At 26.2% G+C, this 18,712-nt stretch overlaps 2 protein-coding genes across 2 annotated transcripts; both read left to right on the forward strand.

Moving 5' to 3' along the window:
- Positions 1 to 747: 747 nt before the first annotated feature.
- Positions 748 to 10,426, forward strand: LOC140671116 (G-protein coupled receptor Mth2-like). The gene is made up of 6 exons (XM_072902220.1): positions 748 to 1,315; positions 2,043 to 2,664; positions 4,470 to 4,548; positions 5,508 to 5,692; positions 6,249 to 6,414; positions 7,149 to 10,426. The coding sequence occupies exons 1-6, from the start codon at positions 1,172 to 1,174 to the stop codon at positions 7,516 to 7,518; spliced, it is 1,566 nt and encodes a 521-aa protein (XP_072758321.1). The 5' UTR covers positions 748 to 1,171; the 3' UTR covers positions 7,519 to 10,426.
- A 192-nt stretch (positions 10,427 to 10,618) lies between these two features.
- On the forward strand, positions 10,619 to 18,599 carry LOC140671228 (putative fatty acyl-CoA reductase CG5065). The gene is made up of 9 exons (XM_072902429.1): positions 10,619 to 11,518; positions 11,741 to 11,850; positions 12,086 to 12,308; positions 12,745 to 13,061; positions 13,486 to 13,733; positions 14,546 to 14,732; positions 15,895 to 16,080; positions 16,356 to 16,619; positions 17,161 to 18,599. The coding sequence occupies exons 2-9, from the start codon at positions 11,759 to 11,761 to the stop codon at positions 17,261 to 17,263; spliced, it is 1,620 nt and encodes a 539-aa protein (XP_072758530.1). The 5' UTR covers positions 10,619 to 11,518; positions 11,741 to 11,758; the 3' UTR covers positions 17,264 to 18,599.
- The last annotated feature ends 113 nt before the right edge of the window (positions 18,600 to 18,712 follow it).

The following is an 18,712-nucleotide window of genomic DNA, read 5'->3' on the forward strand; positions in this document are numbered from 1 at the left end:
TAATTATATGTAAACTTATATCTATATATGTTTTTTTTTTCTTATATGATTCTGTCTATATATGTATAGCAAAAAAAATATTAAAAAAATAATATAAGAAAATGTAAGAGATAATGTAAGAGATAAAAAAAATGAATAAATAATATAAGAAAAATAATTCAAAAATAATTAAAATAATAATTCCGTATTTGTTGTGTATTTTTACAAAAAGTAAAATTTAGAGAAATAGGAAAAGATTGTCCAAATATAATTACATATATATATAATTATATATACAAAATTTTTCTCATATTTTCAAATTTACTTTTTCTAAAAAACGATGCAAAAATCAATCTTTTAATTCTTTTCTTATTATTTTTCCTGTACACACAGAAATTATACAAAAGTATGAAAACATATATTATTCTATTTATAATTATATTATAATATTTTTCATATATAATTATATTTTTTATATTTATATTTGATAATATATGGATTTTCTTTTCCCGGGATTGTATATATTAAATATACTGTATAATTTAATATAATTTAATATAAAATCTTAAATGATGCATTTTAGCGTCGATTATTATAAATTGATAATATACGTATAGTACATCAAATAATTTTATTAATATTTAATTGCATTATTATAATGTTTAATTTTATATTATTTTTAAATTACTAATTTTTTAATATTTAAAATTAATTAATACTTTTTTTAATTTTTTAATTTTTTAAATTTCTCTCATTGCATGTTGCTATATAATTCATTATCATTTAATGTGTCATAAATAACTCTACTCTGCGCCCAAAGATGTGCTGTTATATACACATGCTATCTTTTAGTATATACTAATTAAGTTTGCACGCCCCTTTTTATCACTTTAATTGATTTGATTAAGCTTAATTTAGTAGTTGGCACACTAATGATAGCGGAACTAATAAAATAATGAGATTACAGTATTATTTTAAATAACACATAAGATTAACTGCATTTTATTAATAATTTCTTAGTCCTAAGAGAAAAGCATGCGTGTGTGTATTCTCAAGAGAATATATTCTCTTTCGTTATTTCTATGTCATTTTTGTGAGTAAGCTTTCGTGCAACAATAACGTTATGAGAGATGGCAACAATAATAATTGTTTCGAGTTGCCATTTAGTAGCAGATTCACTAATTAGTACAGAATGAAACGGCATCTCAGAACGGTCTTGTTCCTCGCTTATTTCGTGATCTCGATCGCGGGCTCTACTATCAAGAGCGATCAAATAGAAGAAGAGCCAAAAAGATTATGGGAAAAAAGTTCTAATATTTCTCATGTTTATTTGGAGGTAGAAATGGCTTCAAATTTCATCAGATTTGTTATACTTAGAATTTATCAACGCTATAATTTGTGTAACTTTGTTAACGCATACGTGTGTGTCTCGCATAATAATTTTTAATATCTATATTTTGCGAGTAATGCCTGGTATATAACATTAGTGAATAAAAAGTAATTTTTTTTACATACAAGAGAATAATAATACAACAAAAATAATTATTTCCTATTTTTTCATATTACACACAAACTCGCCCTTTAAAATGCTTTCCTTGATACAATTTTGAGAAACTTAAATTTGTAAAAAGGTTTTAGTTTAATATAATATATATATAATGTACAGATTACATAAAACAAAAAGTAACATAAATAAGTAATATTAAAAACAAATAAATTATATCAATTTGTTCATTTATGATTTGATCTATAATATAATACTTTTACTGACAATACAAGTGTAATATTGATCCAGCGAAGAATCAAAATCTCAGAGGTTACATTTTGAAAAAAAAAAAAAAATATTAGAAATAAAATTCTATGCACTAAGAGTGAACTAAAAATAACATTGTTTTTTTTTACGTAAATATGACAATTAATTTCTAACAATTGATTTTATTACGCACTGCACATGTTCAGCAATAATTTGCAATATAAAAATCTAAAAATTGATATTTAATTCCTTTCGGCATGATATGTTCATTGACATACTTTTTTTCGATTTTGGGATTTTTTATCCATAGACGAAGAACGATGGCAACTACAATGACAGTTTTGGAAAACCAAACATATCGTTATGTTGTCGCGTTGGCACTTTCCTCACACGTCCACACGGTTGCATGGAAATCATGACGAACAAAACGGAGATAGTGCAGTTACCGGTCTATGACACTAATCTTACCCTGAAAAATATCACCATGAGCGAGGAGTACTTCAACTTTGTGATATTGGATCCGTGCACTGACGGAAAGCAGCGAACTATTCTAAATCCGCACGACGAGGAGAAATGGTATCTCCTGGCAAATGGCTCTATATCAATGCCTGAATATCCGGAGCAACCTATCCTCGATTATCGTCAATATTGCTTTGCACGGATATATAATCACACCGAGTACTCGGATCAAGAGTACTCGGCGTTGTTTTGCGTAGAGCAGGAAAAACCGGAAATGACCTCCTACGGAATGCTTGTGTCTGTGCCGTTTCTGGTCGCAACATACGTCATCTACTGGTTACTACCCGAGCTGAGAAATTTGCATGGTCTAACGTTGCGTGGATATGTCGGGTGTTTGGCGATGGCGTATAGCATGATGGGAACGCAGCAGCTAAGATTACTACAAATTCCCTCTGGCATCTGTGAAGCACTTGGTATCTATAGTCTAATGCGACTTTTCTTCTTAACTTATGCAATATTAAAGGAGATTAATTGCTACGCGAAAGAATCTCTGCATTAAACATCTTTATTATGTACGCAAAAAAAGTTTATATATAATCAAATATAAATTTATATAATTATAATCAAATATTAATATACATAATTATGAAAACTTAGGTCTATATATGATTTACTTCTCTTGTTTTTATTCGGATTATATACATATAAATTGGAAATTATTAGAAGAATAATTTTTCAATCATTTATTTTCTTGATTAATTATTTTTTTCTTAAATAAATTTTCGCATAGTTTTTCTAGAAAGAGTAAAATTTGAAGAAATGAGAAGATTATGTAATCATATTTAAATTTATATATAATATTATATCTGAATAATTTTTTTTAATTTTACTTGTAAAAAATGAAAAATTATTCATTTAATAATTTTTCATTACTCTTTTTATTAATTTTCCTGCATGCGAATATAATGAGAGATTATATAAGAGCAAAAAAGTGTGGATATATTTTACATATATTTATATTGACTTTTTTCCAGGTAGCGATCCTCGAGTAACGGTGACTTTTTTCATCACGATTTGTTTTATATTATGCGTGGTTTATTTTAAAGATAATGTGACCGAATAAATTAATTTTAGAAATCTTGTGGATGATAATAAATTAGTTAATATGATAACGCGACAACTTTCTAAACTGCTCGCTAGATATATTTCTGTTTTTCTAGCAGACATAAGTGTTTAATTTTAGAATGAAAAAATCCACCCGTTTTTTCGTTACAGCGTCCTTTACTGTTTACAGTTTATAATGTAAATTATAATTTTTTTATTTTATTTCACAAATATAAGAATATTTGTAGTAGTGACTCTAAAAAATCAATATTTGTATCCCATAAGTAATTAAATAATTGAAGGGAGTGTATAATTGAAGTACATACATATGCTTCTATGCTTTTTATTCTTTTATTTCGTACATCTGTAATTGCCTGCTTTTTTATTCAACTAACATAGAAGGTATACTTTAATTTAATATAAAACTTTTTTTAAAGTATTCACAAAATGTAAAATTTAGATAATGATAACAACGATTTACAATTAAGCCCGATTGATTCAATTATCTAACATTTTCAAATTACTCTTATATTATCAAAAATTTTTTAACTTACTAAAAAATAGAATAAATTTTCGCGAAATTCAGATGTGATATTTATCTCGACTGTGTTGTAAGACAAATTGGAAACACATATTTATGTCAGCGGCTGAGAAAGAAGTATTTACATAAAAATTATCCAAATGACATCACTCACAAACTAAAATGAGACTAAAAAAAATTAATTTTTTCTTTTATCACTGTTCTCCACCAATCAATCATCTGTCTTATCGAGATACTTTCTCTTCGGCGTCGTTTTCTTCTTTGAGAGAATAATTTTACTTCATAAAAAACTTGACAATAAAAATAATCGTTGCATACGAAATATGTGATAATAATATCTGAATAATATTTCGATTGATCATTTATTATACAAGAAGAGCTGAAATTTTTCGACTTAAATCGGAATATTATTTAATTTTAATGCCTATTTACTTTATTTTTAATTTAATTAATTAATTATTTACATTAATTTATTATCTTTGCTATAAAGTTTACCTTTTTTTGCCATAAATTTCAAACAAAATTTCAATAAAATAGCGTAACTTTATTTTTTAATTGATACAACAGAAATCATTAGTCTCGCAGTATTTTAACCCATGCTTAATAATTGCTTTTTATTCGACTATGTTTCAGCTTTCATCACCTACTTCTCATTTTTGGCGAGCTTCTTCTGGCTAAACATAATGTGCTTTGACATTTGGTGGACATTTGGGTAAGTTGCTGAATATGAAAATCTATTTTCTTATTTTTAAAAAGTACTCTCTTTAATTGTGAATCGCGAATTAAAAATAACTTAATTTTTTAAATAAAATTTAAAAAAAGAGTTGACATATATACGTAAAATATTAATAAATAAAACATAAATAATAAGTAATAAATAAAATAAAATATAATAAATAATAAAAAAAATAGATAATATAATTTTCATTTCAAATATGCATATCTTTTAAATTTTTTCTTTTCTTTTATTCATATAAGAGGACTGTACATTTTTTATTTCCGTGTGTCAATTAAATTCCATGACGATGTCGTGACGTTATTTATTACTTTCGTGTTGTTCGGATGACCTGTTTTCGCCAAGCCTGTAATCATTTCATGATGTAACGACTACCTACATGCGTATGCTGTTTTCTTGTTCCGTTTCCTTGTAATCAATTACAAAAAAATGTATCGCACACGTGTACAAGATACATACTCAGAAGTAAATTAATTTGCTTTTTTATCTGAGTTTATGCATCAAATAGCGATGTCATATGTTCATATATGCGTTTAAATAAGCATATATCCTCACGAAAATACATCATCATTCAATTTAATACATGCGTTTACATGTATATTTATATGATAATTATCAATTTTTTAAAATAGCAATAAATAATCTTTTTTTTTTTTAAATAATAAATATATTTTCTAGATTTCTGTAATAAATGGAATACATAATTATAATATTAAACACCAAACGGTTAACATACATATATTTTTTATTTTACATCACTTACATGTCATGTATGTACATACATATAATATATAATTACATAGAATGTTACAAACCAAGATTAACGGCTATACTGGTTATATTTTCGAGAATGTCATCTAAAAACGATTATTATTTTAGTTTTATTGTCTTATTTGTTAATAATTGAATGTGACGTATAAATCGTATTTTCATAGAGGATTCCGTTCGTTACGAGGAAACGCAAAGCAACGAGACCGAAAGAAGTTCATAATATATTCGATCTACGCATGGGGAGGCGCATCCATCCTTACTATTATCTGTGCTATCATGAATTTCGTTCCCAGCGTGCCAAGGGATCTTATCCGACCGGAAATAGGCTCCAACCAGTGTTGGTTATCTAGTAAGTGAATATCAACGGCAATTTTGTATTACAAAATATAATAAAGGTATAAATCTATAAAATTAAACATATGTTTTATAATAATATATAAATGTATTGATAGTTAGAAAATTATATTAAGATATATTAAATTTATTAAAAATATATAATAAATAAATATATTAAAAAATATATTTAAAAAAGCAGAAATTGTTAACTTAAAGAGGAAAAAAATAGGGCTATTAGTTTGACTTTGGATGTGTCAAGATTATATGAAGATCAACTTTGTTTTTTTTTTTAAATAAAATTGCACAATTTTTTTTTATATAGATCGAATCGCAATATTCCCCGTAAAAGTTATAAAGATATAACAACTAAAAATTAATTGATTAATCAGATATTTTATACCTTAATTTCAACAAAATTTCACATCAACCATGAAATATATCATATGAAATATCTCATAAAACATTAATATTTATTTTTCGATTATCTTGCCATATGAATTAGATAAAATTACAAAAATATGTTATGTTTTCCTTTCTCTTATAAAGTGTAATGACATTTTCTGTTTTAGCGAAAGCAGCGGTAGCACTATACTTTTATGGACCTATGGGTATCACTGTTGTCTGCAACATTTGCTTATTCATCTCTACAGCATTGAAGATCGAACGCCATAAAAAAGACACGGCTCATCATCTGAGAGGTTCGGAAACTCGGCGTCACAATGATAATAAGCAATGGTTCGTACTTGAGTTTTTGTTATACTTTTATTGCTAATAATATATTTCTCTATATCTTGATAATGAAATATATTCTCATATATATCCATATTTATAAACGACTTTTTATAATGTCAATTAATTTTCGGTCTAGACAAGACATTATTTTTAGCCGGCAATTTTCTCATGCAATGTAATTTTTTTTTAGTACGAATAAATACTTTTATTTTACAAAAAGAAAAATTACATAAAAATAATAGAATTAGATTTTAATAGAACAATATAAAAACAGATAAAACTGATAAGAAAGTAAATAGCAAACAATTGTCTTTAAAAACTTGATTTTAAACAGAATTGTGGATCATTAAATTTTTAAAAACATTTTTGTTTGTATCTTGATTTTTATTAGTTCATTATTTTATCTGTTTTACTTTAATATTAAAAGGCATATTTTAAGAAAAATTTTCTTTTATTCTCTAACAATAAGCTCAATTGTGATGTATTTTTTAGGAGATTGACTTAATTAATTTATTATTTTTATTTAAGAGAATATCTGTAAAAGTAAAATAATTCCAATTGTTCAAAAATATTTATCTTCAGTGACGTAACAATTCAATATTTCTAATGTATTTGACCATAGCAGTCTTTCAATTTTCATCGATTTAATAATCATAAAGGCACTTTTAACACGCAATATATATTGATAATAATAATAAATCATTATATAAAATGTAAATAAATGTACTTGTTTGCAGGTTCAATCTATATTTGAAGCTGTTTATCGTGATGGGTATAAGTTGGTCTATGGAAATAGTATCGTGGCTGTTTCACGATGTTAAGACTGTGCCAGAATACGTCTGGTATCTTACTGATTTGACAAATGCCCTGCAAGGTCTTATAATTTTCATTATATTCGTATGGAAGAAGAAGATCAAGCGGCTGCTACTGAAGCGATTGGGTTGTCGAAAAGCGCTTTTTAGAAACTCGACACGCAGCGATTACCTGAGCTCATACGTCAGTACTATTGGTCCTGATGATACTACGTCAGGAATGGCTCTGCAGGAAAAAATCAATTCTTCCGCAAACTGTCGTGCAAAGAGTTTGTCCGATGAAACCGACACCTAATCATCACAAAAAAAGTTTAGGAATTTCCTTTAATTTATGAAGAATTTTGAAAAAAATATTAGATTTATTTATCAAGGTTTTTTAATATTATTTTATAAAATTATAAAATAAGAAATCTCAGAATATTACATTTATATACACGAGAAATTTTAATATTTATAAAATTCATTTACGATAAAAATATGAAATACCTCCGTTCTTACTCGGAATATTTGTATGAGGAATTTTAATTTATTCCATTTAACAGAATATTTCTGAAAAATTGATTGATCAACTTTCTTTGAGTGCCATAAAAAATGAGATCACAATTATAACTAATAATCACCGATGTCTTAAATATATCCTAATGAAAAATATATTCTCAGAATTTTTCATAAAAATGTTTAGACTTTTCTAATTAAAAAAAAATGTTAAGATTTTCTGTACAAATTGGCACACTTTTCAGAAATATTTAGAAAAGGGATCTAAAAATTTATAAATAATAAAAGCGCGTTATGTAGCGATTATTGAGAAAATTACAGCCTATGCCCATCATACCCTAGTTTAACCTATTTGAAAATATCTGAAGTACTTTCATAATCTGAGAAATCCACGACTTATTAGATTTTACTTTTTTTTTCTTGCTCTGTCATTGGATACATTTCATTTAGCGATACAAATAAATTAACGCCAGCGCTAATTTATTTGTATTTTCCTAGATATTGAACCAAGATTGAATAGTGTTCGTCATTACGCGGTATTAATATTAATATAACAGAAGCACATGGAAAATACACATCTAATTGTAAATGAAACTAGTTGACATTGAAAACAGCAGAAAAAAATAAACATCAATATTAGCATAATATTAATATTAATATATACAAAAAATCATTAATATCCCAGGTAGCACATGTTCGTTTTATAAATGTTTTCTAAACGTATCCAATATTTTTTAACCGTCAAGCACCAATAAGAAATGTTTCAACAGAAACATTTTTAAAATCATGGTTTAAGAAACGTATTTTTTACGTTTTTATAAATAGAACAAAAATTAATTTTTTAATTCAAAATTATACATATACACATTATTAAGACTGTACTTATTAAGACGATTCCCAGATAGCACAGAAAATTAAAAGATGACGAAAAGATGTCTTTTTTAAGTTATCTTTCTGACAAGGCTAAAAGATGTCTAAAAGAATATCTTTCTATCTATTATAAAAGTCATTTTTTAAAAGATGTCTTCTAAAAGTCATAATTAATTTTAGTCGACGAAAAGATGTCTTTTTCATCATCTTCTCGACAAGACAAAAAAGATCTATTTTATAATATACGTGTTCCTTTGCCGCGACATGTTCAGACTTAACTATAACTCGTATTCAAGTTTTCATAACATGTATATAAGCCTAAAAGAACAGGTACTAAAGTATAATTTAAATTATGTCTTTTTTGTCAGTTTAACTTCTGATGTAATCTCGACAAGAGACTCAGAACATGATGAAAATAGATGGATTATATCCATATATGCATTATTTATTGAATTTGTGAATAAACAAATTTTTCACAAATAAAGCAAAAAAACCGTATTTTGACAGTTTCTTGAACGTTTTTTTTTGTTAGAAAATGACGTTTCCCTTAATGTTTTTTAAGTGGACATTTTAACCAATCAGAAACGTTTTTAAAAGCCGGTTCTAAAACGTTTCGCAGAAACATTTGTGAAATGTTTTTGAAACGAATATGTGTTACTTGGGATATGATATAAAAAAGCGGAAACAGGCGATTGACCACTCTGGAAATTAAAAATTACATCTTATTATAGTTAAATGCTTTAAAAAAGACACAATGTATTTTTTCTTAAAATGACATACTTTGACACTCTACGATTCGACAAAAAAGTTTTTCTTAAAAAATTAAAAACCAAATTTTATAAACTATATTTGCCTATAAAACGCCTTTTTTAAATTTTACTATGATTAATAAATAATTGGGAAAAAAATAAACATCAAGAGCTAAATAACAATTATTGTGTATAAAAGTAAAAATATATTAGTGTTCCGTAGATATAGAACAAAAATTTGAAAATTATAAACAAATATGCAAAAATGATACAAATGATTAAATTAACACTTATAACTTAAAAATTAAATTACATGAAGAAATTACACATGTTTGTACACAATATGTATGTGCGGACGTTTCGACTCATTTTTGAGTCGTCCTCAGCGCAAAAGGTTGATATAAATTATAAATAAAAGCTATAGATCTCAGAAAATCTTCGCAATATAAAGATAAGATCGAATATCAATAAGAAGTTACTAAATGTATAATCATTTATGCAATCTTTCGGAGAAAAAGAGCGACAATAGTTTATTATTAATTATGATGAGTTCACGGTTCCTTCAGAGCATATTGAATCAGACTCGAAGCTGAGATTGGCTCAAATGATTGTCTGTAAAAACCGTGTGACCCAATGTAAGCATTATTTAAGGCGGTCCATTTCCAAATTAAAAAATCCAATGTCAAAGAATTAAAAATTAGAAATTAAAAGTTGAAAATTAGAAAATTGAAGAATTAAAAATTAAAAAATCTTTTTCTGTTATGTGAAGGTTAACCATGAATCTTTATGGTAAAAGTTTGTGTTTTACATCTACGAAATACTAATATATTTTTACTTTTATACACAACAATTGTTATTTAGCTTTTGATGCCTATTTTTTTCCCAATTATTTATTAATTTATGAAGAGCTCGATTAATATACTATTTAATTACTATGATTCTTTCTTTATCGAATTACGCTTTGAAACTGAATTATGTTTTTTTGGAAATGATATCGATACTAGACGAAAAATTATCGCAGACAAAAATTAAAAAAAAAAAAACTTTTTAAAGCTTGGAAAAAATGAAAAAATTTTTAATTATCGATACCCCGTTAAAGTTGAAACTATACAAAATGTTTTTTTAATCTTTTGTCTACGATAATTTTTTATCAAGTTACAAATTAATAATTTGAAAATAGTCTAATTTTTAGGATACAAAAAGTGAAGAAAAAATTCAACAGTTAACAAAATATTTTATACCTTAGTTTAACACAATTTTACATAAATTATAAAATATCTCGTAAAATATTTCAATTATCTTTTCGACTCTTACCTCAATACTTTTATGCACAAAATAATCAAAGGAGTCAATTGGTGTAAAGAAACTCATAAAAAAATATGAACTTGCAATTCATTCTTTATATTTTTTACGCAAAATATTGCGAGAAATCAATTTATATGAAAAAATTAAGGTGGTTCCGTTTATAAAAATAAAAATTACCTTTGTAACTCAAAAAAGTAATAAACAAAAAAATATTTTCTTGAATGCATTTTGTAGCAGACTCAAAGATGTGCAAATTTCTCTTATTAAATTTTCTTATAATTACGAGATACTTGCTCGGATATTATGTACACCTTATATCTACATAACGTATTATAAAAATTATAATATGTAAATTACATTTATTATAAAAATTATTATATATATTATCAATATTTAAATATACAGGGTGTTCTGGTAAAGATGGGCAATCTCTCGTAGGCATATAGAGCAGGTAAAAATAACCCCATAAGTTCCTATAAAATTTTTTGTTATAATAATGACTTACATATAATATTATTTATTATATTTATTAGCTTTTATTACATTGCGCGCAATCAAAAATATCGAATTAATTCAAGAGCTACATCAAAACAAACTATGTAGTTAGTTTGTTTGATATTGAAACTCCCACTTTTTTTACTTTTTTATAATTGGTTTATAACAATTTCTCAATTATCCTTCATTATTGCATGCATATGTAAATTTTTATTTCTAGTATTAGCTATTTAATCGTTGTGTTAACACTTATAAAAGGCCGATCGAGACTCTGCTAAGAGCAGTCTTCGAGAAATTGCAATAAAAGTAAAATAACAAAATATACTGATCACTAATTTATTACATTGATCGTTATAGTAATAATACTTTTCTGGATATACGGTAGGTTAGCATGAAGAAAAAATTATGATCGAGTTAATATCTAAATAATATTTAAAATAATATTTAAAACATTAAATTAAGTAATAATGATTATTTTAAGATTAATTTTCATTTATTTTAAATTTTATTTTTATTTTTATTTATTATTTTACTATTATTAATTTTTATTACATTTTTATTATATTAATTACGAAAATTCTTGCAAACTCCTCGTTCGTAAAGAAAGTGTTCTGGAACACTATGAAAAATCGTGAAAAGACCGACAAGAAACGAGATGATTTTATCGACTCGTTGCTTCAGTTGAAACATGGCAATCCGGCATCCCAATTAAAGTAAGTTTCAATCGATTCATTTTATTGTGTCGGTTTTTTATCCGAAAATATTCCAATAATCTTATTACAAAAAAATCGAAGTTGCGCCGATATACATTTTATATTGCTTGATAATTCTTGGATTTATAAATTTTGCAATATTTACATATTAGACATTAACATTATTAATTATAATACGGTGTATCGTTTTGTTTTGTGTTATATGTGTTCATAATTACCTTGTGTATTATTTTAGTTACCATGTTGTTCCCGATGAGGTTCACTCGAGAGGAACTTCGATCGACACATTCTTCGCGGAAACGGTGATCCTTGTAACCGGCGCTACTGGTTTCTTAGGAAAAGCTCTCCTGGAGAAGCTGCTGCGCTCGTGTCCTCGTGTAGCAGCGATTTTTGTTCTAATCCGTCCAAAAAAGAGCCGGTCTATCGAAGAACGCTGCAAGGAACTACTGGAAAATCCTGTTTGTATAGACATATGTTTGCTTATCATCGTAAATGTGTATGAATATTCAGTTTTGTCTTATCTACATATTACATTAATATGTTATTACATGTTAATCAAAAAAACGTCAGAAAATGACGTCCTAAGGATATAAAATATCAACGTCATTTTCAGGTTTCATGAGACCTTAAGATATCTAATGAATCATTTTGTGAGCACAATTCACGTTATGATTTTATTTTGCATCAGATTGACATTTTTTAGATTGGACGCAATAGCGCATATATGTATATATATGACGAAAGATTGTAATTGTTGTCTTATGATCTTTCTCACTATTTGTCATAATTATCACTTGCAAAGTTATTAATAAGTCGAGGACAGGAATATATTTTTACATTTATTATGTATATTTCTTATGAAACAGCAAGAAATGGATTTTTTCTCCATTGCAGGTTTTCGATAGAATACGATCGGAATTTCCCGGCGCCTTGAACAAGATCATTCCCGTGAAGGGCGATATAGGCATGCCGGAATTGGGACTCGAACTCGAGGATAAGAATATGTTAACACAGCAGGTTAACATTGTTTTTCACAGCGCGGCGACCGTACGTTTTAACGAACCTTTGAAGGTGGCCGTTAATTTAAACACAAGAGGCACGGATCGTATGCTAGACTTGTGCAGGCACATGACGAACCTCATTAGCGTCATTCACGTTAGCACGGCTTACAGTAACGCCGATCGACGAGAAATTGGGGAATCAGTATATACGTAAGATTTCAATTATAATTAAAAATACATAATTTTTGATCGAACTATCTTGCTGTAAAGATATTCCGCATTTCATGATATCCCATTTCTTGGAACTATCACATCCAGAACCCTCAAGGCACATTCAGTCCCACTTCAATATTAGAATGGCTTTCCATGGGTTTAATTCCACCTCTGATAAAACTACAAGTATCTCTTGAACAGGAAAAGTAACTGAAATTTGTTCGATTCTAGAACTTACACACATAGAACTCTTTACCACCATACTCCCTCTGCTCGCTTACATATCTTTTTCCTGACCCCCTATAACACAAATCCTACAAAATTAAGTTTGCTTTTTGTGTGACAATAATGAAATATGTTTTCAAGAAGCACACATTTTAGAAAAAAACTCTTATAACGATACATATTGTCAATGTTACAGCACAGACATAAAGCCGTACACAGTGATCGACATGTGCGAAAATTTGGATGACGAGACGATAGGAATAATAGAGAAGAGACTAATCGGTAATCATCCAAATACATATACATTGTCCAAATGTTTGGCAGAACAGATTGTGCTGTCTAAGGGAAGCGGTCTACCGATCGCGATCGTACGACCGAGTATAGTTTGCGCTGCATATCAAGAACCATATCCAGGTTGGATAGATAATGTTTGCGGAATTACAGGTATAATATTTATAGTCAAGCAAATTTAAAATTTTAATGACGAAGCTACCTCTCGAGAAACAGAAATAGATATAATGAGCATGTACGTAGTTAGATATAAAAATATCTGATACATATCAAGATACATGCAAGTTTATATAACAAAGCATAATATTTTACTTTGGCGCAATATGATTTTATATAATCTCATTATTTCTCGGATCGGAAAAAAATCTATATATAATCACAAATATAAATACATATGTATATATAATTATATATAATTCTGAATGGTTACTCTCTTGATAAAAATGAAAAAAAATAATTAAAAATCAATTAGGAAAATAATTTTAAAATAAATTAATACCAAATTTTAAATTTATATATGTGAGCAATTTTTTCTCATTTCTTAAAATTTTATTTTCTTTTTGAAGAGTAATGAGAAAATTATTCTTTTAATTATTATTTAATTACTCTTTTTATTACTTTCTTTAAACACACGGACAAAAAATATATAAAAAAAAGAAAGCATATATGAATATATTATTATGTATTTATATTTTGACTATATTTATTATAATTTTTATTCAAAACCAAAATATATAAAAAATTACTAGAAATGTATGAAGAAACATATATTAATAAATAATATATTCAGATTTACATTAATAAGATATTTATAAGATATATAATAATAATTAATTAATCACGTTTATATACGTGCCTATGACATTAATTCGTCGAGAGAATTTTAATGAATTAATTTTCTTCTGTATTAAAATTAATATCAAATATGTAGACGCGTACACATGTTATATTCTGCTATTTGATAGGTATAATGACGGAAATGGGCAGAGGCACTATTAGAAGCATCATGTGTAATGCAAATTTAGTAATAGACATTATACCTGTCGACTTTGTCATCGATACGTTAATATGTGCGTCTTGGTATAACGCTGTACAACATAACGATACGATAAGGATTTACAATTGCACCAGCGGCACACTGCATCCGATCACGTGAGTATTTGTGATAAACATAGTAAAACATAATACAAAAATTATTTCGTGGATCCAGACAGCATATAATATTTATAAAATATACATATATAAAATATTTAATAATTATTTGAATGATTTTTAAATATTTATCCAAATATTTTATAAATATTTTTGTAATTTTAGAGATTGAACAAATCATAAAAATATATCATAAATATTTGTAGTAATATTTACAAAATATTATTATACAATTATTTATTTTTTTATTTACCATAAATATTATATAAAATATTTAATCTCTATTTTAATAATATGTTAAATACAAATAATTTTTTCTCTTTATATATATATATATATATATATATATATAAAATATTTATATAATATTTAAAAAAATAAACGGTAAAAATACTTATGAATTTATCATAAATATTATGTGTCTGACAAAGGAACAGTCAGAAGTGTCTTTCATCGATTTTAATGAGCTCTGGATATATTGTAGAGCATAAAAAAAATATTAGACCCATATTTTTTTAATTGCATATCTCAACGTTTAGGGGTTGAAACAACCCTTCAAAGAATGACAAATTTTTTGTTTGTAGCGAATTTTTTTAAAAATTTTGTAAGAATAAAAATTAAAGAGTATTAAAAGCCAAATTCATCCATGTATAATAATATATGGATTCCACCAGTCAATTTTGAGAAAACAAGAAAACTTCATTTTAGGAGCGCTACGTTATAAATTATAGTGTTCATGGAATCCATATATTATTATACATGAATAGATTTTAGATGGCTTTTGATACTCTTTAATTTTTATTCTTACAAAATTTTTAAAATTTTGCAAAATAAGGGGTGGTGGTGGTAAATTATATAAAAATTTAACATTTTTGAAAAATATAATTATACTCTTGTAAAGAGTACAAAATACCATAAAACTTTTTTTCATTTTTATAAAACATTTTTTCGTATATCTTATATTTTTAAAGATATTCGCTAAAAATGAAAAATTCATTATTCTTCGAAGGGTTTTTTCGACCCCTAAACGTTGAGATACACAGCTAAGAACAAATATAAGTGTAATATTTTTTTATGCTCTACAATATATCCAAAACTCATTAAAATCGGTGAGGGATACTGCCAACCGTTCCCTTGTGAATAAAGAAAATATTTCTTGCAGATGGCGTGAATTCGGACATTTTACGAAAAAACACGCTATAGAGTCCCCATCGAGATACGTGGTGTGGTACCCAAATTTTACGTTTAGGACAAACAAATTTATTCACTTTATTATAGTAACTATGTGTCACTTCTTATCTGCGTTTATTATAGATCTTATATTAAGGGTCAAAGGTTGTCAACCTATGTAAGTACTCTCCCTCTTTCGTTTTGACCAAGTATATAAAAAAACAAAAACAATTTTAAGTAAATGTCTGGATTAAGTTACATCTCACAAATCATTTTCATTTATTTCATATAATAGGGAATGCAAACACAAGTAGGATATAAGAACATAATAATACAAATAAATAGAAATAAAAATCTCTATCATATCAAATAAAAACGATCTCTGAGATTTTTAATTAATCCAAACATTTGCCCAACTTTATTTATAATAATGACGAATCATCTTTTTTTTAGAATGATGAAAATCACCAAACGCTTCGAGCATACCGTTAAAGTTGGAAAGTTCGTCGCGATAAACGAATGGAAATTTTGTTGTGTTGATAATATGACGAAATTAGTAAAATTCGTAAGAGCGTCCAGAAATTGTGACGATTTCAACATAGATATCAAGAGCTTAGATTGGGATTCGTATTTATACCAATATATGTTAGGAATTAGAAAATATATTTTGAAAGACAATCCAGATACGTTGAATAATGCCCGAAGTCGTTTATCGAAGTAAGTCTGTTAATTTCATAATTATTTTAAATAATATACAATATTTATGATAAATATTTATAATTATTTTTATTATTTATGTTTTTTTAAATATTACATAAATATTTTCTCCTAATTTCATAATTACTTTAGACGGTACAAAATATTTATGATAAATATTCATATATATTTTAATTATTTTTTTATTATATAAATATTTTATTCATATTTTACATATTATATTAAAAGAAAAAAAAATGATAAAACCTATATTTTACATATTATTAAAATATAGAAATATTTTATGTGATATTAATAATTAAAAAATAAATAAAATAATAAATATTTGTAATAATATTTTGTAAATATGTTTAAATATATACTGGGATGTTTATAATAAATTTTCACATAATCTGTTCAATTTAAGATAACAAAAGTATTTATAAAGTATTCAAATTGTCATAAACATTTTATATATATTTTATAAATATTGTGTGCTGTCTTAGTAATCACATTTTCACGCTTGTAAGAAAAATAAATCGATCTTTAATTTGTATTACAGATTGTACTGGATGCATAAATTAAACAAAATATGCAGTATATTCGTATTATTAGGATTCGCATTATTAGGATTCGTATTATTGCTCAAATGCGTCGACCAGTGATGTTATCGAGAAATCATAGAGAAGCTTTTGGATCACAATTTCAAAAATGCTGCAAAAACACTGCGGAAAGGAATATTTTAGGAAAGGAACATATAACTTTGAAATATTAAACTGTTGCCGAGTACTAATACACTAATTAAAATCAGATACTTATATAATTCTATAATGAGAAAGAGAGGAAAGGAGAGAGAATAGGAAAAATAGTAATTTAAAAAATAATATAATTTTTGGGAAATGTAAATGCAGGAATTACTGTAAATACTGTAAAACTACTTTTCTTTGGAACATTTTCTCACACTTTCTCTCTCACGTTTTCCATGATAATTACATACTAAGTTAGTTTCGTAAAGCTGTGTCAACCTCCTAATCTACGATTGACACGTACAAAAAAAATGTGCGCTATTCTATCAAGACATAGGGAGGCCAAAGATCAAAGATGGAAATTTTCTTGTATTATATATAAATCCTCGTCGATTTCTTTTGTCAGTAATTATCATATTGTTACAACATCGTAGAAAAATTATGTGTACATTATTTTTAAACAATACAATAGATACAAAATTATTGATCGATACTTCAAGAAAATCAATCAAATTATAATTTCCATAGTAATCGCTATATATTTTGTATCTTATTCAAAATTTTGTAATTGCAAACTTTTTCTCGCTTCGAACTTTGTAATATTAAAATATGAGAATGTGAAATCATATATCAGATGACCAATTATATTATTGCGTACATTGTTTCGGAAACGATATGTACGTAAACAAAACTTTTACATATGGTACAATATATAAAGATATGAATAACCGGGATTTTTTAATATGCGATATTATTTTCGAAAACTGACTTTAATTATTACATTTTAAAAATAATTAAAAACGCAGACAGACACACATATAATACGTACATAAGAGGGACCTATACTGTATTGTCTTATTGATTATCAATATCAAAATGAAATTATTTTTGTTAATTCAAACACTTTTATAGATCATCGTATGATTAAAATTCTATCTCATATTACGCTCGCAGGAACAAGTAAATTTATTTGTAAAAAATTTTAAAGAAAATAACTCATGATTGATTAATTCCTATGGAAAACAATACTAAAACTGAAAGGGAATGTAGGCGGCTGTAACATAAAACAAACACATGCAAGAGCTTAAAATTTGCGTGCACGCGTATTAATTATATTAACAAAATGCTCCATATACAAAGATAAATTTAAATTTGGAAAATTCTATGTATATCTCTGTAATATGGTGAATGACATAATATATTTATGTATATATATGTGCAATTTTATTTAAATATCTTGAGAGTATCATGTACAAACTATTTTAAAATATAATCCTTGATCTCAAATTTGCTCATAATTTTTTGGTCCACACTTGTTATTCTTAAATTTTGATTTGGCATTTATAACAGAAATGACTATAAATGAAA

This window comes from Anoplolepis gracilipes, chromosome 11 (assembly GCF_047496725.1).
Source record: "Anoplolepis gracilipes chromosome 11, ASM4749672v1, whole genome shotgun sequence".
Lineage (NCBI taxonomy): Eukaryota > Metazoa > Arthropoda > Insecta > Hymenoptera > Formicidae > Anoplolepis > Anoplolepis gracilipes.

Bases quoted from the DNA above. Each gene is read 5' to 3' on its own strand.
- LOC140671228 (XM_072902429.1), top strand. From the start codon at position 11,759: ATGAAAAATCGTGAAAAGACCGACAAGAAACGAGATGATTTTATCGAC. The intron at 13,062-13,485 runs GTAAGATTTCAA...TCAATGTTACAG, and splicing joins ATTGGGGAATCAGTATATAC to CACAGACATAAAGCCGTACA. The intron at 16,081-16,355 runs GTAAGTACTCTC...TCTTTTTTTTAG, and splicing joins GTCAAAGGTTGTCAACCTAT to AATGATGAAAATCACCAAAC.
- LOC140671116 (XM_072902220.1), top strand. From the start codon at position 1,172: ATGAAACGGCATCTCAGAACGGTCTTGTTCCTCGCTTATTTCGTGATC. The intron at 1,316-2,042 runs GTAGAAATGGCT...TTTTATCCATAG, and splicing joins TTTCTCATGTTTATTTGGAG to ACGAAGAACGATGGCAACTA. The intron at 2,665-4,469 runs GTATCTATAGTC...ACTATGTTTCAG, and splicing joins TGGCATCTGTGAAGCACTTG to CTTTCATCACCTACTTCTCA.